Raw genomic sequence first — 27,429 nt, 5'->3', positions numbered from 1 at the left:
CCATCAAGGCGGACACTGAGACGGCATGGGCCTTGGGTTCTCTCCATCAATGACGGCCGTCCTTTCGGAACCCCGGAGCCAGGTCTCAAGGTGCCTCCAAAGGATTTGGTGTGGCTCCACGTCGTACCGCCAAGCGGCCCGCTCATCGTCGCAGGAGGGCTAAAGAGGCCACAGCAAGGCCAGAGGACATCAGCATCGTCGCCAAGGAGTTCAAGACGGCAAGGTCGGCGAAGCAAGATTTAACCGGCCGTGATGTCGGGCCTCCACCCAAACACCCCAGTGGGAGGCCGGCTGGCAAATTTCGTCAGCTCGTGGAGGTCCATCTCCAAGGACCATTGGGCGCTGGATGCTTGGCCAGCGGGCACACTCTGGAATTTCAAAGAAAGTGTCCCCGTCTACCACCCGTGGCCAGGAAGGAAAACCATGTGCCACAGCTACTTCTGTAGGTATGAGCAATGCTAGAAAAGGGCGCGATAGAACTAGTCCTGAAGAGGTTCCGGGGCTCCAGAGTATACTTGCAGTACTTCCTCGTCCGAAAGAAGACCGGCGGTTGGCGACCCATCCTGGACCTTCGCCGCCTCAACAAATACATCAAGTCCCAGAAGTTCTGAATGGTCACCCTTCAGCACGCGCTGGGACAGCTGGAGGAGGGCGACTTCCTGTCGTTTCTGGACTTGGAGAATATCTACTTCCACATCCCTATACATAAAGGACATTGAAAGTTCCTACAATTCGTAGTCCAAGGGCGACACTATCAGTTCAAGGCTCTACCCTTCGGTTTGAAGTCAGCGCTGAGGGTCTTCACCAAGTGCCTGGCACCGGTGGCAGCGCGGCTGCGCCTGCAGGGGATCGACGTATACCCCTACCTGGACGATTGGCTCATCCGAGTAAAGTCAAGAGAACTCTCCGTCGATCACACGGTGAAGACCGTCTGACTGCTCACGGATCTGGGATTCTCAATCAACTTCGCGAAATCCCACTTGGTACCATCGCAAGACGCCCTGTTCCTGGGAGCCAGACTCGACACAGTGGCGTGATTGGCTTCACCGTCGGAGGAAAGGACAAAGGCCATCCTGGGCAAGGTACAACGGCTGTTGACCATGGACATGGCCAGGGTGAGGTCCATCAAGTCCCTACTCGGCATGATGTCATCATGCATCTACCTCGTGTGCCCATGCAGGTTGCGGATGCGTCCACTGCAGGAGTTTCTGGACACCCATTGGATGCAAGCAGCAGGCAGTTTCGAAGACAAGATCTCCCTCAGCGAGACGTTCCGCCAAGCAATCCGGTGGTGGGGAAACTGTGCGCATCTAGCGGCGGGTATGGACTTCCAGACCCGACACATCAGGAAACGGTGATGACGGACGCCTCCCTGGAAGGCTGGGGAGCGCACAACGGAGATCTCCACGCAAGATGCCTTTGGCTCCCGGAGGAGAGGTCACTACACATCAACGTCCTGGAGCTCCGAGCCGTGTTCTGGGCCCTCAGGTCGTTCCTCCCATCCCTCAAGGGCAAGGTGGTGAGGGACTTCACCGACAACACCACCACGATGTTCTACATCCGCAAGCAAGGGGACACCAGATCCCCAGCCCTATCCAAGGAAGCGCAGGATCTGTGGCACTGGGCCGTTGCCCACGGGATGTTCCTGGTACCCTTCCACCTCGCAGGAGTAAAGAACACTGGTGCCGACTCACTCAGCAGGGAGCTGCGCTCATGCTACGAGTGGGAACTCCGGCAGGATCAAGTGGATCTGCTAATCCGACGATGGTGCAATCCCCAGATAAATCTCTTCGCGACGGCAATGAACACCAAGTGCCAGAGGTTCGCCAGCAGGTTTCCCCAGCCAGGCAGCATGGGTGATGCATTGTCCTTCCCCTGGGATGGCCTGTTCCTTTTATGCGTTCCCACCATTGCTGTTACTTCTGCGACTCATTAGTCAACTCAAACAGTCCCGGTGCAGGATGATCCTCGGCGTGAGCTAATCAGATATGGTTCCCGGACCTTCTGGACTTGTCAGCATAGCCCCCCCCCCAGGTAAAACTGTCGACGAATGTGGATCTTCTCGCCAGGGAAGGAGGCGCCACCCTACATCACGACCCAGGACAGCTGAACCTGCAGGCCTGGCTCCTGCAGCACTAGAGATCGGAGACTACGATATCCCGGCAGACTGCAAGGAGGTCCTTGCAAAGGCCAGGGCGTCCTTAACTCTTAAGTGCTATGGGCATAAATGGAAGAGGTTCTCTGTCTGGTGCCGCACAAAAGATCACCCTCTACGGATTACGGCCCCTCAAGTGCTGCCGTACTTGCTGTCGCTGGCCAAGGTGCAGTTGGCACATGCCTCCACCAAGATCCATCTGGCGGCTATCTCCCACTACACCAGAACTCCGGGGCGGTCGTCGCTGTGGTCTCACCGCCTGATGAAGGAGTTCATGAAAGGACTGTTCCGCTTGTTCCTGCCGGTGAAGGCCCCGGCGTGGGAGCTCAACGTGGTGCTGACCAGGCTCATGGGCCCACCAATCGAGCCTCTTCATTCGGCACCGTTGAAGTTCCTATCGTGGAAAACAGTGTTTCTTGTGACCATCACCTCCGGCAAGTGGGAGAGATCCAGGGCCTCTCCTGTAAACCTCCATATCTGACATTCCACGAGACGAGGGTAGTGCTGAGGACAGACCCCTCCTTCATGGCCAAGGTGCTGTCGGACTTCCATCTCAATGAGCCCTTGGTGTTACCTATTTTCTTCCCGTCGCCTTCGTCTCTGGCCGAGAGGACTTTGCACTCGCTGGATGTGGCTAGAGTGCTGAAGTTCTACGTGGACCGCACGAAGAGTTTTCGGAAGACATCACAGCTGTTTGTGAACTTTGGACCTGTGAACCAAGGGAAAGCCCTCTCGAAGGCTTCCTTTTCCAGATGGCTCTCCGGCTGCATAATGCTCTGTCAGCGGTTGGCAAACCGACCGTTGCCCGGCCGTCCGAGAGCCCATTCGACCGGAGCAATGGCTGCGACTACGGCGTTCCTGTTTGGTGTGCCCCTGCTGGACATCTGCAGGGCTGCTATGTGGAGATCGACACACACCTTCACGAGATTCTACTGCGTCGACTGGAATTCCAGGGAAGAGTCCAGAGTCGGCCAGGCAGTGCTGCGCAACCTGTTCGCTTGAAGGTGAGCCTGGTGAGGAGGTAAGCGATGCTTAATGTTGATTTGTTGAAATGCCAGAAGGAACAAGTTACTTACCTGTAACTGTTGTTCGCCAGCATGGGTCTGGCATGGATTCACATGCTAACCCTCCCTCCAACCCCTCTGCGGCTCTTCTCTTGGTCCTACTGCCGGTTTACATGCTACCAAATCTGAAGATGGCTGCCAGAGGAGGGTCTTAGGTAGAGGGCAATCATCGGCTGGGGGCAGTATGACCCAGAGACCAGTGATTGGTTAGTAGTAGAAAGACAGGTCAGAAACGAAACTGAAACTGATTTTTTCTTTACCAAGGTTTCCCAGCCTGACGACGGGGAATATTCATGAGCATGTGAATCCATGCCAGACCCATGCTGGAGAACAGTTACAGGTAAGTAACGTCTTCCTTATTGAGTTTTATATAGCGATTTTAACCAAAGCGGTTTACCGAGAACAATATGCAATTACAAAAAACAATGTAGGTCAAGGTTTAGGATCGGTAAGTAACAAAGAACAAATTGCAGAAAACAAATTACAAGAACCGTCAGTAATACATACCTTAACAGTGTAGATCAATGTTCTGAGTCAGCCGTTAACAGTCAAGCAGGTGATTGAAGTAGGTGCGCTTTTAAAGAAGAGCGGAAGGAGGAATAAGAAGTGATGGAGCGGAGAGAGAGAGGGAGAAGGTTCCAGTGAAGAGGAGCGAGAAGTTGGCAAGAACAGTTACCTAAGATAAGTATCTATAGAGGAGAGATTGACTTTACAACATAATCGGAATTAGGAAGGTCTGTCATGTACTTTTTCAGGCTGTTAGATCAAGCTAGTGTGAGAGGCTAGTTTAGTGATCACGAGAGAATACCATGACTTAACATCTTTCCTGAATGTTTGAAATGAGGGGGTTGCTCTTAGGGAGTTAGGCAAGGAATTCCAATGTTGGGATGCCAAGACTGTGAAACTGCTCCCTCCTGCTTTCTTCAATTTGAATTTAGGAATCCTGAGGGTGTTGGTCTGCCCAGTACGGATTGGGTGTTCCAAGGTGTGTTTAGTGAATTTCTCCACTAGGTATTTCAGCGCTTTATTGTTGAGACATTTGTAAGTAAGGTTTAGGGATTTTAGCTTGATTTTGTCCTTGATAGCTAGCCATTTCGTGGTGCGCCTTGCGTTGGAAATGTGCTGTGTTCTGGAAATGCTTAGTGCCATTCTTGGGGCATTATTTTTGAGGCTTTGCCGTTTGCTGATATTATGTTGAGTGGTACTAATATATAGCGCATTGCAATAATCTAGCTTTGATAAAAGCAATGCATGAGCTAGAGTGACGCAACTCTCTGTAGACAAGAAAGATTTACACGAGTAGATGAGTTTACATGTATAGCTAGTAGCAGAGGCTGTAGAATTCACTTGTTTATTCAGGTTCAGTGCAGAGTTCAGTTAGAAACCTAAGGTTTTGACCTGTTTTGAGACTGTGATTTTTCTTGTTGTTGCCCATCAATGATGAAAGAATGGTAAAGGTTGTTAAGTTTGCCGAGTTCAACCCAATGAGTAAGAGCTCTGTTTTATCGTCATTGAGACAAAGGCTGTGAGTGACCATCCATTTTTGTATGATCAGGTAGATTTTGTTAATCAATGCCAGCTCTGCGTTATAGTCTCCAGAGATAGGAATGAGAATCTGGGTGTCATCGCATAGTTTGTGTAGGAGACACCCAAATTATCAAGGATATCAAATAAAGGCTTTGTGAATATGTTATACATGGTGGGGGAGACACATGAACCCTGGGGGATTCTGCATTTAACCGGAACAGGGTCTGCTGATGCAGTGGGGGAGAACACTCTCATAGATCTACTGTCTAGCAACAACTGGATCCATGCAGTGGCTTCCTTCGAGAAGTGGGCAGCGTAGATAAGATGGTTACATAAGACTTTGTGGTCCACCAAGTCAGAGGCGGTGGATAGGTCTAACAGGAGAAGCATGGCTAATTCTCCTTTGTCCTTCTGTTCGTCCATTTGATTTTTTAAGTCGATGAGGACAGTTTCTGTTCTGTTTTCCCGATCTAAAGCCTGATTGTCAAGTGCCGAGTACGTTATTTGACTCCAGTTAGGTTTGAATCTGGAGATATACAGCCTTGTCAAATATTTTTAGGAGAAATGCTGCAGTTGTTATTGGCCTATAGTTAGTAGGAATACCAAGGTCTAAGTTTGTTTCTTTTAGGAGGGGAAGAACCCAGGCATCTTTCAAATTTATCGGGACAATGCATGTGTCAAAGGAGGAGTTTATTAAAGTTTTAACAAAGGGAGCCAAGTCTCTAGCTGCCTCTTTGATTGTTGACACTGGACAGGAGTCACTTAGACATCTAGATGGTTTGAGTGAAGTAATAATCTTTACGACTTCGCAGATGGAGACTGGTGCAAATTTAAACTGATTGGTCCGTTTAGTTTGGCTGTCAGGGGCTTCCTGAGATGTAGCTTCCTGTGTCTTTAGGCAATTTTGTAGAAGTAAAGTTTTTTTGGCTGCAATTTTAACTTGGATCATGGATATTTTGTTGCACAAGGCATCTTGGATCTTAGTACACCAAGTTTTATTTTTAATGCACGTCAGGGGACTCTAATTTTCTTAGAATAGAGAAGGGCTCTCTAGTGCTAGATCTAGCTTTTGTAATTATTCGTTAAAGGAGTCTTTTTTTTAGTTTGGAGGATTTCTTTTTTGTATCTAGCAGCTAAGATAACGAGATTGTTCTTATTCTGTTCAGGAAGGGATGTTTTTCTAGAGGGTTTCCGCTTGTCTTTTTTTCCTTACGTAGAGCTTTGAGGCTCGGTGTAAACCACAAATTCAGGTGAGCTTGTGGTTTCCCTTTGCTAAGTTTGAGCGGTGTGATTGTGTCGAAGCTTTGTTAAGAGTTGTATTGTACAGGTCAACTAAGGCTGTTGGGTCTGTATAGAGATTGGCCATATTGGTAATGGGATGGAGGAGAGGTAAGAGGTTATTGACTGTAATGTTTCTTTTATTTATTAAGGGTGGGCCATTGGAGTGGTTGAGTTGTCCTGTAGATTATCTTAGACGTTAAAGGAGATCAGGTGGTGCTCTGTCCAGGCACAAAGCTCAGTGGAAGTTATAGTAGTCGGGCAGTTTATATCCGCAATCCAATCCAGAGTGCGGCCTTTGATATGGGTGGGTGTATTGATCTTTAGAGAGAGGCCAGCCTCAGAGATTGTATTGGCAAGGGTTGTTGCATTGGCGTCATTAGGGTCGTTCAAGCCCAGGTTGAAATCCCCAAGTAATATAATTTGAGAACCAGGTTTGGAGTTTGAGGAGAGTAGTCATGTCTTCCTCAAATGTTTAAATGGGGCCAGGAGGCATATATTTATAAGGTGCATGGTGATGGTGTGGCAGGCTGATAGGGGTAGTTTAACTGAAAGGAGTTGAACAGAATGGAAAGGTAGGTGCTGAATAGTACTTAGGTTGGATTTAGCAATAAAGGCGATGTCCCCACCTCTGAGGATGGAGAAGTTCTCAGGAATTGCTAGGGACAAGGCGGGACCTTCGCAGGTGTCTGTGATGGCTATAAAGTCTAGCTGATTGTCCGTGATGGGGTCGGCAATATCAATGGCATGGACAACTAATGATCTAGCATTATTAAGGGCGCCATTAAAGGAAGTGGGATTCTTGTTGAAGTCTTTGTAATGGCGAGGCCGTGATGAGGGCGAGGAAGGCATCGTGAAGCCTATCTTAGGTTTGTGTTTGGTATTCAATTTACATGACTTAAGAAGATACAGTGAATTACAGGAATTCGGAACGATTATGAAAAAAATAACCACTGAAGAATATAAAAAATTATACATGAAAAAAATTAAATGAATAATCATGATAACTCATGTCTCTCGTTAAAATTAAACATTTCAAAATCTGATTTTACAGCATTTTATAATACAACTAAAACAGGTAGACCAATAATGATTACCCATCACATTATGCAACTATGATCGTGATTGTGATTTATAAAACCTTTAAAATCTTTAATTTTTGGACTTATCAGACATCAGATCGGGCACAGTTACTTCCAGAAAATGCACTATGGCTAGTTTTACTATGAGTTTTGGGCTCAAGAAGAGTAATTGCCATAGTTCGTCATGATCTAACTGGGTGATCAGATGAAAAATATGCCGAAAAACCCTTTTATGAATTTAAATCAGGCCTGGACATGACACTATGAGATGTTGTAAAGGTTCTCTCTGTTGCGTATCTGAGCAATATTGACAATACCTTTGATCCTTTGATTTTGGGGAATTTGATTTCTTCTATACAACACTTCTCGGGTATGCCGTAAATTAAGCCTAAGTATTGTCTTTGAATGTGGGGTGACAGACATTTGATGAGATATTCCACCATTGCTCTATATTTTTTCCTCCCAAAGAGAGTTGCAACAAAATCCTTGTAGGTACTACAAACAGTTGAGGTATGTATCCAATCTTGTTGAAAAAGTTTGATTTTTGCTCGTAAAGGATTGTTGATTAAACATTTTAAATCTATGGAAGCCTCGGCCATTGCGTTGAATATAAATTTACACCAGACACTTGGAAATTTACTAGTGGATGCCAACAGATGGTGGGCAATTATGCTCAAGATGTTGCACATTTGAACACCTAACATATATTTGCGTAGAAGAACACACAACTTCCACAATACTTGTGAGTATAGGGTCAATGAACCTAACTGATCTCCCACTCCTCTCGCTTTTTAGGACACAATGCCTCCATACCATACGTCAATATGGGAGTTACTTTCATTTGATAGAACGTGAGGACGTGTTTGAAAGAGTATTTACCAAATTTTAATACCAATAACTTGGCTTGAGAGGTGAGGGCCTTTAGTTTGCATTTCAGTTCCCCATTGGGTGATATGATTATTAGAATTTGAAAACGTTACCCCCAAATATTTATATTGGGACACCTCTGTCAAAGCCCTATCTTGCAAACGCAATTGGTATGTATTTCCTCTACGCTTGGTAGTGTTATTACATACTACCACTTGTGATTTGTCAGTATTTATTGCCAGATTATTTTCTTTTGCATAGGTTCCAAGTTTGTGCAGCATGTTTTTCAACCCATTTGGTGTCTGGGAAAGCACCACCAAATCATCTGCATATAGAAGATGTCTGATTTTTTTATTTCCCAATTTGGGAGCATCCCATACTGTATTAATGAACATTTCTCCCATGTCAAGTATAAAGAAGTTAAATAGAAATTACGCAAGCGTGCATCCCTGTTTCAGGCCTCCCTTAATGTTATTGGGACAGACAGGACACCATCAAATGTCATTTGTACCTTCAATCTGGTACATTTGTGCTTGATGATATTTCATCCGATTCACATAATTAGTTCTAATGAGCAGAAAGACCTTCATGTCGCAAGGATACTGAGCAGCTTGCCTCAAATAAGCACGATATAGAGCTTTCCTTGTTTTCACTGCCTTATCAAATGTGTAAATGAGGGATCTTCCTTCTCTTCCTAAGGTTTGCTCTTCTCTTTCCCATTTCATTGCCAAGATGTTATGATCACTCAACTCAGAACTTTTGACCTCAAATTCCAATACATGCGGTTGTAGATTATTATTCACATAAATATAAGCTATTACTGACTTGCTATGGCCTCTTTTCCATGTTGTGCGAGGCGGTATGTCTGCTTTAAACATGCCATTCAACCTATGAAAGTTCTGTGATTTAGTAAACCTATTCCACCGGTATACTCTTGTTCTATTCAATGAACCCTTTCCATCCAAACAATTGATATTTAAATCACCAGCCATGATCACATCAAGAGCAACCAAATCTACTAACATGATCAGATCTTTAAAAAACACATCATCTGTTATTGTAACTGGGTTACAATATATATTCAAAATGGCATAACCACGATCTTGAATCTTAAGTTTCACCATTATCTTGTAATTATTCGGAATGGCCCACAACTGTGATGATATTCCCTGCTCTATTTTGATGGCAATCAGCAACCCAGAGGAAGGTCTGCCACACAAAGGTTTAAGAGCAGGGTTCAGGTAAATATCGTGGTTGTCCCACACTGGAGGGGAAGTGAGCTAGGTCTCTTGGAGTAATACCACTTCAACTTCTCCCAAATTATTTTGGTCATTGTTGAGTAGGTGGGCAAAGCCCCTTGTATTCCAACACAGTGAATTACAGCCAGTGATAGTAGGTGAGGAGAGTTTATGCCTGGAGCCTAACCTACAATTTCCAAGATAGGTTGGGCAGGGTTGGTTGGGATTGGGCCTAGGCCTAGTGACGAAGCGCTGAATCCATTGTGTATTGGTCAAAGAGTTAGGTAAAGTTTTGGTTATGCTATTCACCGTAGCTTTTTTTCCTGTTTGGAGAAAAGTGGTTGCAGGAAGTACGTCTAATTTGGTGGGATTGAGGTAGTGGTCTAGAACTCAGGCGAGGGATGATGTTCATATTGGCATAGGTTCTGAGACCAGCTATAGGTGTTTGGGTGTAGGTTTATGGATTGCCATGTAGTCTGCAGACTTGGGTGGAATGAGATAGCAGATTAGCGCTAATAAGGCAACGAGCTTGGTGGGAGACTCTAGCATGACTAAAGTTATTTAGGAGGTCCAAGTATATAGTTGAACCCGGTAAGCATCAGTGGAAACTATAAACTATACATTTTTTTGTTTTTTGCTGTGTGTGCAGTCTAGTGTGAGGTGAGCACGTGCATTTAATCCTGTGCTCGAGCTCCACTTTAAACCATGGAAGGCACACACATTAGGTGAAATTATTTTATTTTATCTAATGGAGGAAACTGAGCAGCAGAGACAGACCTGAGGCTGTTTTGGCTTGCAGGGTTTAATTTCCTAAATCCTATATTGCCTTCTGTATCATTTGTGTCCGACCCATTCAAGCGTATTCCTTTATCAACACTCTGCAAGCAGCATTCATACACCTCATGTATAGCAGCAGCTGCCCATGCCACATTCATCATCTCACCTGCATGTAATGTGGCAGGTTGGGCTTTGGCGAAAATAGAGCGGTCCTTGACCCTCGGGCCATAATCTCTCTATGCCACTGGTTAGGAAGGGGGAAAGAGAGCAGGTTTGGTCACAAATAATCAGTGTCTTGTTTGAGAGAATGGATTTCAATTATTGAGGTGGGTGGAGGGTGGTGGCCTGTCTGATGCTGATGCTGGTAGGTAAGTTGTTTCATGTACTAGGAATATAGTTTGAGCATGCCAGCTTCCTGGAGCTTTCTTTTTGCACAATTTAGATTCTAGCCTATTAATGTCAAGGCTTCTTGTTGTACTCTAGCCTCTGAAATCTTGGGTTTATCTGCAAGACAGAGAGGGATGCAACTAGATAGAGGCTTGCAGATGATGCAGGCTATTTTTGAGTTGATGTAGGCCTACAGGGATACGCCAGTGCCACTTCTCTGAGAAGTGGTCAAATTTCATTGTTCTGGCGATGAGGTTTGCTGTAGCATATTGGATGGTTATAAGCTGGGAAAGAGTGGATGCTGTGGTTTGGTGAACTGGGGCATTGTCTTCATCTAGAAGGGGGCAGGACGAACGTCTTGCTCTCATTTCTGAACTTGCATGAAGGTAGAAAGGTTTTTAGTTTGCGTAATAGGGACGTTTGGTACCAGGTTTCGGTGATTACTTGGGGACTTTGGTCCTAAGTAAAAGGTCATTGTTGATGGTAAGTCAGTATATCTTTGCTTAATATGGAAGGTGAAAATCAATTGCTTTTCGTGGAGGCCACCACGTCTGAATGTGTGCTTATATATGGTGGTATTTTTTAGGAGAATAACATTTTTCTGAGCCAATATTTTAGTTGATGGATGTTGCAGGTAGAATTGTCGGAGTGCCATATCTTCTAAATATTGGTGGATCTTGATGTTGTACTTTGGAGTTTGGGTAGGGGTTACAGGTTGAATATGCAAGAGTTTGGAGGCCCGGGGGTTGCCTTTAATGATTAGATGTACTGTGATATGTGGGAACTTTCTTAATGAACTGGTACCTCTTGATGAATTTAGATGAGACTTAGGGTAACAGGAGTTTAGTGAGGCCCATGCATGAGTAGAGGATGTTAAGTGCTTTATGATGAATGTAGCAGAGAGGTTGATTAATACCCATAGGCAGGGGTCCCTCTTGTTCAGGGTCTGTAGAGCATTCTGAACAACCAGGAAGGAGCTGCCATTGTGCGAAAGCTGGATTGCTAATCATGTAAGAGATTATTTTGGAATATTTGTTTTTTTAGTGCATGGCAGCAGTTTTTTTCAGTTATGTTGCCAATGAAGTGAAGGTGTGCATGATGGACACTCGTTAGTCATATCCTCTGCAGAGAGTAGGCTTCATAGGGTGAGAATGGATCTGATCTTTCCTTAGTGGATCAGAGAAGATGATTTGCATCAAGGAGGTTACTGGTTCTGAATACAAACAGTTTGTAATATAACATTTAGTAATGAGATTGGAAACACCAAAGTTTTAAAATCAAAAATGAGAAAAGGTGAAAAGAAGTTGGAAAAAATGAAGAAACCGATAAAACCCATTTGGAATAAAGGTCAGGTTGTTGCAGGGTGTGGGGACCATAGGATGCCCCTATTTTTAATATTAAAAGAAATATATATTTTTAAAAGGTTGACAGTGCACATAATTAACACAGAAAGGGTGAAATATGGGCAAAGTAAAAGGGCATTGACCCTTGGGGGGGGGGCATCATATATTACCACCAAAATAAAAGCATGGGTGCAATTGGGTAGTTGTGCGGAGGATGAGAGAGGGGGATGTCAGAATGGCAAAGGGAAAAAGTGCATTATTGATGAAATCCACCACAAAAAATTAAACTGACATTTTCGAAATTAAAGGCATAGCAATATAAATAGAAAAAAGGTGCATTTTCAGCAGGGTGACCGCTTCCCCTGTGATGTATTTTGAGAGCAGCTGGTAGGATGTTGTATGTATGTAATTGTAGTAATAGAACGCAACGTTCGCCCAAGGGAATCTTGGCACTAAGCAGCACTAAGAGAATTTACTAGAAAGCACGTGAGGTCAAAATAGATGTTTTCAACTCACACCTAAATGACAAGTGATCCTAAGTTATGCGAAGTGGCAGAGGAAGAGACCTTCACATTTTAGCAGCCACAATAGAGAAAGTTTGACAGCCATCACAACCAGACAGGAATGGGCTGAGTGCAGGGCCCCGTTAGGGGCGTAATGACAGAATTTGTTTAAGGTATTCCCAACCCCTACCATAATAGGCACGATGGACCAAGCAGAGAGTTTGAAAGGAGTTCTGCTTGGCAACCGGGAGCCAGTGCAAACAGCGAAGGGTGTGGGAGACATGTGAGGAGCGAGGAGCAAGAGTGGCTGCCCTAGCTGCAGAGTTCTGAAGAACCTGAACTCGGTGAATAAGATAGGCGGGCTGCCCCAGGTACAGCGCATTGCAGTAAGCCAATGTGGATAACACCAAAGAGGAACCCACAGGGGCTCTGAGTTCCGTAAGTAAAAAAGGGAGAACCTTTCCGGAGAATTTTTAACTGAAAGTACCCTTGCTGGCACACCGCGCTAACCTGCTTATCTGCAGATGGAGGCAGAGATTTTGACTCTGAGAACCTTTACAACTGATGCCGGGGTAGGGAAAGGTCCCAGGGAAGGAGGTCAAAGCAGAGGGTCCACATGGCACCTCAGTTTTGTCACCATTCAGAATGGGCTAGTTTCTACTCATCCACTCCCGCACGGCTGCCAGGCAAGCCCTTAATGTGGGCGCGGCTTCCAAGGATGAGCGATCCAGACGCACAATGATTTGTGTATCATCGGCATAGGAATAGCACAGGAAGACGTGGGAGGATGTGTCTGGCCAGAGGCTGAACGTATATGTTAAACAAAATAGGTGCGATGGCAGACTCTTGAGGGATGCCACAAGTAAGTGGGCAAGGGGCAGAACAAAAAGGGAGAAGTGAAAGTTACCGAGTTAGGCAGGACAGAAAAGAACCAAACCAAGCTAAAATGGCACCAGAGAGGCCTGCCCCAGCAAGGTGCTCCAGCAAGACTGAGTGATTGATGGTATCAAAGGCGGCTGAGAGATCAAGTAAAATGAGAGTATCAGGTTGAACTTCACTAACCTGTTGGTGATAGATGCAAAGCTTGTTGGGAGTAGCCTGCCAGATATCCAGATGCATAGACAGAAACAGGGCGCTGTGTACCCCACGCGCAGATGCCCTCAGGAAACCCTCTGAGAAATAAAACCCAATCTGGTAGTTGGCCGGTAGTTGGAAGTTGAGTGCAGCGTGTTGGTTGTAGAATAGAAGTATCAAGGGCATTCCTGGAGTCTTGGTGGAGAAGTGTCCTTATATATTCTAGGTAACTGTAGTCGATCCAGGGAGAGTTGGCAATAAGCAAGGAGGAATTTCAGAAGAAGAATGTATAAGAAGAAACAGGTAATAAAGGGAGAGGACTATACAAGGTGAAATAAAGGAAAAAGGCACACAAATGGATGGAGGAAATAAAGAGAGAAAGTAGCAGTGTTGCAGAAATGCAGCCATAGAAAGGAAGCTTCAAAGAATGAGTTAAGCTGAGTCTGCTAAACAGAGCTGCAGCATTTCAAACAAGGAATAAGAAAAAGCGGCTGAGCGTGAGCGAGAATAAGAGTACTCACACAAGCCTAAGTTGATAAAACGGAAGGCAGAGAGCAGAGCCGAACAGAGGATCGGCAAGCACTGCGGCAGTGCGATAGATGGAATAGCCACACGCAAGCCGGATGCAGACAAGGAAATCAGTCAATAGCAGTGCCAAACAGAGGGTTGGCAAAGCGAAGTGGGAAATGTCGAAAGGAGATGGCGTGGAAATAATAAGGCAATGTGGAGGCAAACAAGAGTTAGCTGAAAGAAGGCAAGAAATGCCACAGAATTGCACAAGATAAGACTGGCAATAAAGTAGGGAGCAAAGCGCAAGGAGAAATAATGACAGTGACCCAACTGTTCCCCAGCATTATGTAGAAGTGATTCTATGGTTCCTGGATTGGGTGTGCACAAGGCGCCATCTTGAAAAGAACTAGAATGCGTCTCGGGATTCGTAATGGCATTCACAGATGCCATCTTGAAGTAAAAGTGGTGTATATTAGATGCTTCTTCTTCCACTTGTTCCACAATGAGCGGGAGGGGAGGTTCCTAACGGAGAGCTCCCACGCCGCTCTGGTCCTGCAACCATGCAAGATCAACAGCTGAGAAAAGCACTCCCTCGGTGCCGTGACCAGGTCGAATGCCTGACTCAGAGGAATCAAAGGAAGAAGAACCTTTCAGAAAGGAACTAAAGTAAGGGACCACATGGGACTCCAGCAGTCTAGACAGGAATGGGAGTAAAGAGATGGGGTGAAAGTTAGCCAGCTTAGAGAGGGTTTCTTAAGGAGTGGAATGACTAGGGCGTGCTTCAGACTGGGCTCAATAAAGTCTGTGCTGAAAGAAAAATTAACCACCTGAATTAAAAAAGGGGCGACGAGGGGCAGGATTTCCTTCCTCACAAGGAGAGGAATAGAATTAGAGGGAGATGCAGACCTAAGCTTGATTGTAGCTGCAATGACATCCTGAATAGAAAATTCGGGGAGGACCACCATGAGTGAAGAGGCTCAGGTGCAGAAACCAAGGAAGTAGATTGGCACCGCTGCACACCTGAAGATCTGATCTTATTTTGAATATTTTCAATCTTCTCAGCAAAAAAAAAGGGCCATAGTCCTAAAGTGACTGTAAGGGTACAATAATCTCAGGGGGAAGCGAGGAGAGAGAACGCACAATTCTAAACAGTTCTCTAGATTTATTAAGGGAGTCTTCCACGCGGTGAGTGAAATAGGCGCACTTAGCTTCACAAATGGTTTTAAAGTAAAGGGGGGGCGAGCTTGACGGAGCGGGAGCTCAGCCTTCAGTCCGTAGGCAGACCGCCATTTCCTCTTAGCTTGTATCCTTTGGAGCCAGAGGGCCCGAAGATGATAATTGAATCAAGGTTCTGAAAAACAGGATCTAGGTTTCATACATTTAAGTGGGGCAAGAGAGTCTGTGTAGCCCAGACAGGCCTGATATGTACAATCCAGGTCTACTGTAAAATGGCTTTTGCATGGAATAGTCTACTGCTGTGCTGCAATATCAGCAAAGGGAACAGAATGCCAGTTGCATCGGGTAACGACAGGAATTGTTTTGCTGCAGACAGAGGGGGGGATTTCAATGCAAAAGGAATTAAGAAGTGATCAGTCCATGTGACCAGAAGAGGGGCAAATGCCATAGTGAGAAGCTCGGTGTAAGGAACTCATGGTGGCAACTGTAAAGACAGACACAAGTGATCACAGTTCAAGGGCGTTTATTAAACTTTATAGGTAGGTTGGAAAAAAGCCTAATCTAAACCTAAATCTAAGATTGGGGCAAGCTTCGACCATAAAACAATAAGGCAGTCCAAGTGGTGTCTTGTCAAAATCAAAGGGCCCATGCTAAAAAAACCTATTGCCAATCCTTAAACTAAATACAGAAGAAGTGTGGGATAATGTTCTTAATAAAAAAGAGAGTAATCACAAATAATAAGTCAGGATGCGGTAGTTGGGGGTCTCCCTTCACCACATTTTAAGCATGGGATAAGGTAGGATTCTGGAGCACTGCACATGCTCAAGCTTTCCCAGCATGAGCCAACAGTTCCGCTCTCAGCAATCAGGACCTTAAGTCTCTTTTGTACAAGAGACTCGTTCCGCCGTGGGCCTGATGTATTCAAAATAATAAACAAAAAGTAATTTTCTACTTGCACGTCAGGTGATGCCTTTCACCCCTGGATCCTCCTCTTCCAGTCGCAGAGCCCTAGAAAGTTCCATAGTCATATCAGGACCTCCAATAGCTGTTTTCTTTGCTTTCGCGGGCCTAACGGTTTCAACGTATCCAACACAATGATTCAAATAAAAGTTCTAGAGTTGTTCTTTTTTTTGGGGTGCTAGCAATTCACCCCTCGGTCTCCCTCTTCCAGGCTCAAACCCCTCTCGAATATCAGTTTCCTTTTTGTCGGGTTCTCTCTGGCATGGCATACATTCAAAGACTTTCACTCTTGTACTTTTCTTTGTTGAATTCACGGGTCGGTGGGTGTTGGCTTCTCACACTTGTATCCCTCTCTTCCGGGCGCAGATCTGCCTTAACCGTTCGCCTCTCGTGTTCACTATGGCTTTCAATGCAATTTTATTGATGACAATCGCAAATCTTCATATCTTTTGTACAGTTCCCGGTGAACATCCCTCGGCCGGGTTCACTCTTGTCAACACACTGTATTTCGGGACTTTAGACTGCGCCCCTTCTTTATCAGCATCCCTCTTTCGGGTTCACTCCTGCCAATCTTGTCAATCGTACCTTTCTCATTCAATTCTTATGATGCAGGATTCATTTCCCTTCGCTTCACAATCATCTGTTGGTCAAAGACTTTCGACTGTACAGAGGATTTTACAAGACCGCTGTAAGACTACTTTGACCCCCTTCTCGCCTTTCCCAAGGCCTTCCAGTTATGGTAGTTTTAACAATCAGGTAATCGCCCAGAGTTTCCTGATTGAGCACCCACGTGGTGCCGGACTTCTCTGTTGCTGCTTTTCCCCCTTTTAGCATCAATAGCTTTTTATACTGTCACAGTACAATTAGCTGTTTGCTACTTTTCTTACAACACAGTTCGGCTTCTTATCTACTCTCCCCTCGACTCAGCGGCTGTGATGAACCGCTTGTCTTTCTTTCTCTTTGGAGTCAAGGTTGGAACCACAGAGACAAACGTCTCTCCCCGGGTTGGTTATCAGGAGGAGGGTCTTGTGTACCGTTGACATCTGCTGCAACACACGCTTGCTATTGTTTGCGTTCTTACGCTTCCTTCTGCAGAGGTTTCACAGGCCTTGTCGGAAAGGGAAAGGTCGCTTCTCTCCACCTTTTATCTGTGCGCGGAAGGGAAAGGGCCGTCGGGTGTGTGCAGTTCTGGTCAATTTCCTGACTTTGCCTGACCCTGGTGTTGGGACATGTTAGGTAAATGGCTCGAGTGTTAGTCTCTCGTCCTACGTGATATGCAAAAGTGTTTGCGTCGTAAAAGGGGGCGGGGGAGAGTGTTTGAGCATACTATGTGTTAGGTTGGGAAAAAGGTATTACAAGAAGGGGGATACTGGATCGTACCTGTCTGTGTCCCACTTCCACTGCCGAGGACCCCCCATCCAGGTGATCCTCCCTCACTGGTCCACCCCAGGAACTGGATCCAATAGCGATGGCCGTGTCCTGGCCACCTGGATGAGAGACCCCCAGGAATTAGTCAGGGAAACAACTTCAGGTTCAGAACCAAAGTGTTACCCAACCTCTGGATGAAGCCAACCACCAATTGAGGAAGGGCAACATCAAACATAGCAGAGGTGAAGTGATTGCCCACTTGGTTCCTAAGCCCTTGTTACTGGCTTTCATTCGGTTCATACTTTCACATTGTCCATCAATGCCTCTTTACCTGCTTTCACTTTATTTGAAAATGCACCTTACTTTCATTTCACTTGTGCAGTGCTTTCATGTACTTTGCATAACATTTCCGTAGTTCAGTATTCAATAATGCATAAACACTTTGCAGCTTGTTCAGCGTTTACAAATCTTTCCATCAGTCTCCTGACCCGCTTATCATGAGTTTTCATCTGATCGGCATCTCCTTGTGCCCAAACCCAGACCGTGGAGCACCCCGACGTGACTATTCCTTTCCCGTCACTGTGAGGAACCTGAGGGTATTCTCTCAAGCGAGCCTCGAGAATCCCTTATTCAGCTGGCCTGGGAAGGGCCGATGCTCTCAGACCCCAAACCTCAGGGCGGATGAGCGAGAGAGGATCACCTGGATGGGGGAACCCAGGAGTGTGCTCCGGGAAATACCCCAGGTAAGATTAGGTAATATACTGGGGAAGAAGGCGAGGACGACGAGATCCCCAAGGCCTTAGTAGATTGCTCTCTTAGCTGCCTCCCTTCCTCCCATTGAATCTTTCATGCTCGGACACCATCAAACACCTGTATACATCCAATCCCCTAGGATCTTAAACCTTGTTACACCCAGAAACTATCTCTCCCAGAATCCCCGTTTTCCTGTGTCATATCCAAACTCCCAGTCAGCATTGACAAAACACTGTTGTTCCCATAATCCCCCCCCCTATTCATTTAACAAACCCTACCCCCCAGGAGAAAGCATATAATTCCCCCTTCTTATAACACCCTTTCCCCGTCCTACCACGTAGAATACTTAGAAACTCTAACCCCCTTTTCCGACACCACTAACACTAAAGCCGTTTACCTGACATGTCCCAACCCATGGGTCAGGCAAAGTCAGGCAATTGACCAGAACCGCACACACCTGACGGCCCTTTCCCTTCCCCACAGGGATAAAAGGTGGAGCACAACAGCACAATACAAGCAAGGCAGGCTGCACAACGAGAGAGCTAACTCAGCAAGGCAGATCAAGAGGGTGGAGAAAGACGGCATGAACCGAGAGAGTGACAAGGAGAGGAGTGACCTTGCCCTTTCCGACCAAGGCCTGTGAAACCTCTGCAGAAGGAATAGTAAGACTGTGAACAATAGTCACTGTGTGTTGCAGCTGATGTCAACGCTACACAGTTTTCTCCTCCGCTGATGACAAAGCCGGGGAGAGCCGCTTGTCTCTGTGGTACCAACCTTGAAACTGGGGAAAACCAGCACCAGAGAAGGTGGTCACTCAGGAAACTCTGGGTGATGACCCGATTGTTGAAACTACCGTTGCTAGTAGACCGTGGTAAAGGCAAGAAAGGGGTCAAAGTGGTCATACAGGGGTCCAATAAAATCCTCTGTACAGTCGAAAGTCTTTGAACGATAGATGATTGTGAAGCTGAGGCAAGTGAATACTGTATCGTAAGAACTGATTGAGAAAATGTGCGATTGAAAAAGTTGCAAGAGTGAACCCGAAGGAGGGATGCCAATAAACAGGGGGCGAAGTCTAAAGTGCTGATACACAGTGTGTTGACAAGAGTGAACCCAGTAGAGGGATGTCTACTGTGAACTGTTTGAAAGGAACTTTTGTTTATTATTTTTGATTGTTTTGTGAAGCCGTAGCGAACCCGACTGAGGGAGACTAAATAGTAAGAAGAGTCTGATCCCGGAAGAGGGGGAACCAGGGGTGAAAAATCATCACCAGCTATAATAAACCCAACACAGGGAAGGTGACATTTGAGAGGGGTCTGGGCCTGGATGAGGGGGGTGCCAGGGTGAGGAAGCATCACCCAAAGTGCCACCAGAAAATAACTTTTGTTGAACTTTTGTTTTGGTACATTGAACCTATCGGGACCTCGGAAATGAGAAAAAGTAACTATTGAAGGTCCTGATATAATTACACATTTTCTGTAGATCTGAGCCTGGAAGAGGCAGACCCAGGGGTGAAAGGTTCTCACCCGCTGTGTATACGGAAAATAACTTTTGTTTATTATTTTGAAACACATGAGGTCCTCGGGGGCAAGATACTTTTTGTAGAAAAGAGACCACCACCGAAGGCCCTGATTTCTGAGAGCAGAACTGTTAGCTTGTGCGGGGAAAGCTCAAGCATGTGGTGTGCTCCAGAATCCTGCCTTGTACTGTGGGGAAGGGAGACCCTGACTACCACATCCTGAATTATTATCTTTGAACTCTTCCTTCTTTCTTATAAACATTATCCCACACTTCCTTTTTATATTTAGCTTAAGGATTGGCAATAGTTTTTTTTATTATAGTGCCTTTTATTTGACAAGACGCCACTCGGACTGCCTTATTATTGTTTGATGGTCAAAGCTTACTCCCATCTTAGATTTAGGTTTAGATTAGGCATTTTTACAACCTACCTATACAGTTTAATAAACACCCTTGAACTGTGTTCACTTGTCTGTCTTTACTGCAGCCACCATGAGTTCCCTACACCACTCGCCAGTCTCCAGCAGCTCCTACAGGTGCTTGCGGCTTTCTCCTCTGTCGTTTCTCGCTCCCCGTTCAGTCGCCGGGAGCTCCGATGAGCAGTGCTCATCACCTCCAAATCTTCCTAATGCTTTTGGCGGCTCCCTGGAGTCTTCAGTGTCTCCCAGCTTCAGCGGCGGGGACACAGTACTGGATTCTGCAGGGCTCCCGTCCTTCTAACAGCCCTCTCGGGCTGCAGCGTCCTTCTTGCTCTCCTGCAGCACTCAGCGACCCCTCCATCTGCGCCTCTCCAGCCTGCTCCATACTGAACTGCCACGTCTTTTTGTCCAGGGCTTCTTCCTCCAGCCTGGTCTCTCACCCCAGGCAGATCTCTCGCTCCAGGTAGGTCTCCCCTTATGCACAACTGTAGCCTTTCAACTGGCTGCAGGTGTTAGTCCTTTGCCTGACCTCAACTAGTGGGATTTACCTGACTGTGGTAGTAGTGTTTCACAGTCCTCTTCTTTTTCTCAGTACTAGAGTTGTGCGCACCAAGGGAAGTGTGCATTTCTCCAAGTTGCCTCTTCTTCATCCCAGTCCCAAGGTGTGTGTGTGTGTGTGTGTGTGTGTGTGTGTGTGTGTGTTTGGGTGTGTGAGTGTGCATTTTGACAAGGTAAAGTGGGGTACCATGTCTCTGAAGACTTCCTCTCCCCACTCCCCAAGGACCCTCCACCCAGGTGATCCTCCTTCGCATATTCACCCTCAGGGTCAGGATCCAAAAGCAATGGCCTTTCCTTGGCCACCTGAAAAGAGGATCCAAGGTGCGTAGATGGGAGGACGCCCTCATGGAGCTGAGCCCGGCTGAGGGGGATCCGGGGTGAACCCTTAGTCCCCCGAGAAAGAATTTTCTGAAACTTGTTTAGAAGTGGTTTTGAGCCCGGAAAAGGGGGATCAAATGTTGAACTTTTGTTTTGAAAGGCATCTGAGCCCGGCTGAGGGGGATCCAGGGAAAACACCCACATTGAATACTGGTAAAAGGAAAATAACGTTTGTGTGTTATTTTTGTACACCAGACCATCTGAGTCAAGAGATTTGCCAGAAATAAAAAGACTTGGACACAGAATGTCCTGAACTGTGAAAATGGAACTGAATCCTCGTGCCACATAAGCAAGAGTGTGTGCTTCGCTCGAGTGAACCGTCTTGCCTGTGCTGAAAACATGGGGTAGGGAGACCTGCTGCCCGAACATCCTGACATATCATTTTGTGAACACTTCTTTCTTTTCATGAACATTACCCCACATGATTTGTAGATTAGTCATAAGGATTGGCAGTAGGTTGTTTTAGTGTAGGCCCTTTTATTTTGACAAGGCTCCACTGGGACTGCACTATTATTATTTGATGGTCGTAGCTCGCTCCCATCTGTAGATTTAGGTTTAGATAGGCGTTTATCACACCCTTGCGAAAGTTCAATAAACACTGTTGAACTGTGGTCACTTGTGTCTGTCTTACTGTTGATACATTTCCTTCCTTACAGTTGTCTGATCTGTAAGGTCGATAAATGAACAAGTTGTTGTTGGTTGCATTTTGCTGTGGATTGTTAAATAGTAATTCAGAGAGGGGCTTGATGCAGTGTATGATGCTTTTGAAGAGTATCTTGCTTTATTTGTTGCAACATGATTATGGATGTTTTGTCTTGGTCGATTTAGCCATGGATATCAGTTTTCTGCAGGCTGTAAAGTGCAATTTCACAGTATCAAGACCTTCACACTGTATTGATGTCCGCACCACATTGTTCTTGAAGGTGGATTGCCATGTTTTTGGGGTGAGTGAGTTTTTTTCTTAGTACAAAATTGAGGACAATTTGGGTCTGGCAAGCCACATGTTGATCAGTGCGTGAGAGTGGAGTGTACGTTTTTTTCAGTGTTTGTGTAGAAGGGTATAGATTATGTTGGTTTGAAGATGGATGGTTTGTGGCTGAAGTTTTCGTATAGTGTATTTGTGGAAATGTTTTTGAAGGACAGGAATGTGGTCTTGCAGTGTTTGGATTGGTACTGGTGTGCGATAGTATGAAGGTGGATTGCAATGGGTATTTGTATACTGATCTGCCCATTCCAAGGGTATTAGAAGTTTGATGTTAGAGGATACTGTGAAGATCAGATTGAATGTGCTGCCTGCCTTCTAGGAAGGTGCTGTTGCAGCGTTTGATGATAGTAGTTATGGTGAGGTCTGCTAATTTGTAGAATAAGATGGATTTATTAGTGTGTGTGTGGTAGTAAATGAGGTGTAATTTGACAGTCTTTGAACGCATTCTTGAGAAGTGGTAAGTGGTGAGGCTCACGGAGGAGAGTAAAAAGTGTTTTCGGATAGCGTATCTCCAGAAAGATTGGTGGATTACCCCAGATGTGCTCCTCCTGGCTTTCCTGTGTGGTTCAAATAGTGAATGTTTTACTGTGTGAAGTTGGGTACATCAAGGATGTGCGTGATGTGTGGGAGTGATCCAGGTTTCTTTAATGAAGAGTAAGTTTAGTGGTTGGATGTGGAAGTGGTTGGCAAGGACTGCTGCGTTTAGGGCTGCAGCAGATTGCATCATTCTTTTGGAGTGGAGGATGGTTGTTGAGTGGAATGTGATTGAGGTTTTAAGATTTATGGAGGTGAGGTTATTATTGTGATTGTATTTATTGAGCATGGACCTAGCTCCGAGAAGCAACAGAGCGCTTGACAGTTATACACCAATATAGATACATAATGGAGCACTTTACAGAGTTCTACAACATTACCGATGCATAACAGAGCGCTTTTCAGTGGTAACAGACCAGATATACAGCAGGGGGTAAAACACTAAGGGGCACAGCTGTACCGGGTGGCAGGGAGCAGAGGGGTGAGCGGCGTCTAGCAATCAGGTGACACGAGGGGTGACGTGATGGCCTCGGTGTTGAGGAGGAGAGACTCCTTGAAGAGGAGTTCTTTTTTGAATTGTAGAAGCGTGGGGGAGAGTCTGATGCTGACAGGAGGTTCTGTAGTCTTGGTGCATAGGCAGAGAAGGCATGTTTTCTGGTCCTTTCCTTTTTGCAGCGGCGGATATCAAGTCTGCACGTGTCCCAGCTTCTGGTGGTGTGCTGTGCGCCAGAGATGCTGAATTGTGGAGTAAATTGTGGCTGTTTGCTTACTCTGATGAAGTTGGGGATCGAAGTGAGAGTGTGGTGAAACACACACTCCTCCATACTCCTACCACATCTGTCTGCTAATAAACCCAACAATATTTGGAATTAAGTCCTTTAAAGGATCATAAAGTGACGTGACACCACTGTACAAAATTAATACATGATGGGTGGGACCAGACTGATATGCAAATGGGTATTTCTCCTAACGTGGTGGTAGACCCTCCTGAGTGGAAGAAATTACATAAAACAGGTTATTTGAACCATGTTCGTTTGTTCTCAGTAGAGGGGCTCCTACACTCTTGTGAAATTGATACATGATTAGTTTGGTTATAATCTGTATATAATCTGAATTTGTTTTAATCAAAGAACCTTTTAAATCCTAGGTTGCTTCGTCAGATGCCACTAACATTGAATCTTCAATCAAAGAAGACAGTGATTTCTTTCTTCTGAATGGTCGTAAATGGTGGACATCAGGTAAATTATAGCACTGTTGTTGCACAACAGATGGTGTTGTTTTGAATCATTTGCATTTATGTCCCAACACTGATCCCCAATCTACAGCACTTTGGCTTGAGATGAATTACTACAATGCAGCAATGCCAGATGGCATGGCAACATGGAACAACTGAAATAGATACAGTGGTTTATCGCACGTGAGAATTTACCACATAAACGTATGTGGGGATTTTAGCGTACAAAGTGCGACAAGGTGACGTCTGCTGCATGACATTTCTAACAACATTAAAAATAAAAATCAGAAAATCACTGGCAGTTCATGTTAACTGGTGGTAACTTCCATTAAGCATAGTTAATTCTCCTCTCGTTTCTTAATTCTCAGCGATAAGTAGGCTAAGCTACCTATCTCTTTTCTTTTCCCTTCCTCTCCAAGTGTTTGAAAAACATTCATTCTCTTACGGAAATTTCAATTTTTCTATTCTGTTTTTTAATTCCTACACTGACACATTTTATATTTTTTTGATCTACTGAAAATCATGCTGTGACCTTTCTAAACACCATTCTAATAGTTTTGGTGTGACGGTTTATGGAGGGTGAAAGAGCTGGCACGCCTAGTAGTCATTGTAAATTACTTACCACTGCTGTAGCGGTTATTATTTTTAGAGATCTGTATAGTTTATTGTAACATTCAGCATCAAATGTCTTGATTTAGAGGGTTTGCATGCAATACACTTCTCAAAATTGCATATTCCACAAAACAGTAGTCTTCCATATCTCTTTACCCCTCTTAACATTGTAATCAATACTTAACTAATCTTTCAACTCTATATCCTTGCAACCTATACTCCTTTCCTTCCACCACCCTCCAGTGCTTCAGTTAACTTTTTGGGAGAGGAAATCTTACAATTCCAAGCTTAAACATGTGGAAGTCATTCTGTTTTGGGAGTCCAAAATACTCCCAAGCTTAACATTTTGGGAATAAACATCGTCCATGGAAAAAAAAGAATGGAAATGAATTGAGAGGTAAAAATAACAGGTAGAATTCTCCTGATTTGGCCTGATAAAAAGAAAGACAAATAGTAATTTGATTTGTAAAGGTACCTGTTCAGCAGCAGAGAGAGGAAGGAGGAACTCTGATTCCCAAAACTGGGAGTTATATGTTTAACACTGCAATTTATAGGCATGTTTCAATTCCTGTCTCCTATTTTGTTGTGTTTTTTGGGCTATTTGTCCTTTTCTTTTTTTAAACACCTTTATTTTGAGAGATGGTTAGGAGACAGCATTACATAAACAGACAGCTTGACAATTGCATCAGTGGTTATCCGAGGAACAGCGCTCAAATGTTTAACTGCTGTTCATTCCAGAACACAGAAGGCTATCTTCTCTTTGCTTCTCTCCCTCCGTTTCACAGCAAGGCTAAAAGCTTCTACCGATTTGGCTTGTATAGCCCATGACAAGTGTGCTGCACATAGTTAATAAAGGGGGAGCCAAGTTGCAACAACGTAGGACGTATATTTCCCCCAGCAATAGCCGTGATTTTCTCTGAGGCTAGGATCTCCCATGTTTTCCTCCAACACATTGCTATAATTGGACCTGCTGTGGCTTTCCAGTTGCGTGCTAGGGAAACTTTCACTGCGAATAAGAGGAGTGATGAGGTTAGCTTTATTGCCCCTGAGGGGGTATACCCAGTCACCCCTATCTTCCAGTGAAAAGGCTAGTGGGTCCATCGGCAATGTCGCATCCAGCCTTGATCTGATATGTGAAAGTATTTCCTTCCAATTTATTTGCGCTTTGGGGCATAGCTACCACATATGATGGTAGGACTCCCTTTCTGTGCGATCCCTCCTGCAGGTTTCAGGTTATGCCTGGGAAATGTTATGGAGTTTATCTTTTTAGAAGTATCATCTATAGCATAATTTTAATTGGCATTCCTTGTCTGTTGTACGTCTGGCCACTTTGTGATTACACTCCTAGATATATTGCATGAACTCTTGCTAATTTGGCTTTTGAGGTCACATTCCCAGCTAGTCATGTATGGTAAGCGTTCCTGTGCGTCACAACGGTCCAACAGGTTGTATATTGCTGAGATTCTACCTTTTGCCGGCCCGCAAGGTAGGTAAGTTCCAGACCGTTAAGCAAAGAGGCATTAGAGAGCTTAACGACAGGGTTAGATGCCCAGTGGCACAGTTGGGAATACCTGAACCTTTCTTTCTCCTGTAGTGTGAAACTCCGCTTAGACTCCTCAAATGTGAGTGGGGACCCCGCTTTGAAAAGTTGTCTAAGTTCAGTGAGACTGCCCTGACCCATTGGGAAAAATCTGACTCCTGCATGCCCTGGGTAAATTCTGGGTTGTGGAAAATCAGTGAAAGAGGGCCCAATCCCTAGGGAGAGCTCCATCTCGTTGTTGCTATGTTCTAGCAGGCCAATGTGAGACTCATGGAGGATAAGAGAGAGAATTTAGATGGTTCCTGGGCCCCTCTGGTAAATGGGAGCTGCCACAGTGGGATTTTGGAAGTAGCGTGCTTTAGCTGTGACCACACCAGGGATTCTGTGAGCTGTCTACATTTAAAAGCATGTGAAAGTTGTGACGGCAGGTAGTACTTAAACATGCCTGGGACCCGCTAGACTACTCGGGCCTCCTTCCTTAGCAATACCCTTTTTGCTACTCTGGGCCTTTTACCCTGCCAGATAAATACTAGGATATTCTTCTGGAGTGCGTATAGTCTTTGCGCTGGAATCTGAGTTGGGAGTGCCGAAAAGTGATAGATCAATTTTGGAACTGTTCATTTTTACAGCCGCAACCCGACTCAGCCACGCAATCGCCTGGTTATTCCAACACTTTAGTTCTGACTCCCACTTCTGTGAATAGGGGAGGGAAATTTATATTAAATAGGGCTTTAATGTCTCAGAGGATCTTAACACCAAGGTAGGTAATATGGTCTTGATTCCATGATATGCGGCAAACCCTAGTCAACCCTTCCAGCTCCCCCTGCAAGAGTACAATGGCTAGACCTTAGGATTTGGAAAAGTTAATCTCAAACCTGGAAACTTGACCGAAGTAGTACAGCTCTTCCATCAGGGCCGTCACTGACTGTCTGGTCACTATAAGAGTGAGCAAGACATTGTCTGTGTAAGATGAGATTTTGTATTCCCCTCTCTGGAACTGGATACCTCTGATATCGCGGTTGCCATGAATACGGGTGACAAAAGGTTCCATTGAGAGGGCAAATAGCAGTGGGGACAAAGAGCAGCCCTGTCTTGTCTCTTTAGGCACCACGATCGGGGGGAGTTGGGCTCTCATTAATCCGTAAACAGGTGGTGGGAGTGGGGTAGTTAGTCATGTACGTCCAATCCAGGCAATCTAATGCCTTGAGGGCATCTAAAGTGAGAACTCCTACTTGTAAATCATTCAGCCTGCTAGTTCCACTAGACATAGGGTTTTCCTAATATTGTCCTGTTTACAACTGTGGGTGATGAGCCTGTTTCGTCCAGCTGAATCAGTGAGGGTAAGACCTCCATTAAACGATTTGCCAGTACTTTTGAATATATTTCTGTATCGTTGTTAATAAAGGTAATTGTGCGAAAGGAATAAAGTAACGTAGGATCTTTATTGGGTTTTAGAATCAATATGGTAGACGTCACTTGCATTGTGGTTGTTGACGTCTCTACTTCTGATGATGTGTTTAAGAGCCTAGTCGTAGTAGGTCTTATAAAACTTTGAGGTGAACCCATTGGGTCCCGAGGCCATGTTTTTAAGC

General features: G+C 45.2%; 1 protein-coding gene across 3 annotated transcripts in view; it reads left to right on the top strand.

The window, feature by feature from the left end:
- Positions 1-27,429, top strand: part of ACAD10 (acyl-CoA dehydrogenase family member 10) — a 2,051,508-nt gene that overhangs the window by 1,137,807 nt on the left and 886,272 nt on the right. For all 3 annotated transcript variants that reach the window (XM_069619514.1, XM_069619513.1, XM_069619515.1), the window contains one exon: positions 23,599-23,689. In XM_069619514.1, the coding sequence (XP_069475615.1) occupies positions 23,599-23,689 (91 nt within the window). The remainder of the gene's footprint in view (positions 1-23,598; positions 23,690-27,429) is intronic.

The sequence above is a fragment of the Ambystoma mexicanum genome, chromosome 10, assembly GCF_040938575.1.
Source record: "Ambystoma mexicanum isolate Mex_15411 chromosome 10, UKY_AmexF1_1, whole genome shotgun sequence".
In the NCBI taxonomy this organism is placed as follows: domain Eukaryota; kingdom Metazoa; phylum Chordata; class Amphibia; order Caudata; family Ambystomatidae; genus Ambystoma; species Ambystoma mexicanum.
This window is presented reverse-complemented; position numbering and strand designations above follow the sequence as displayed.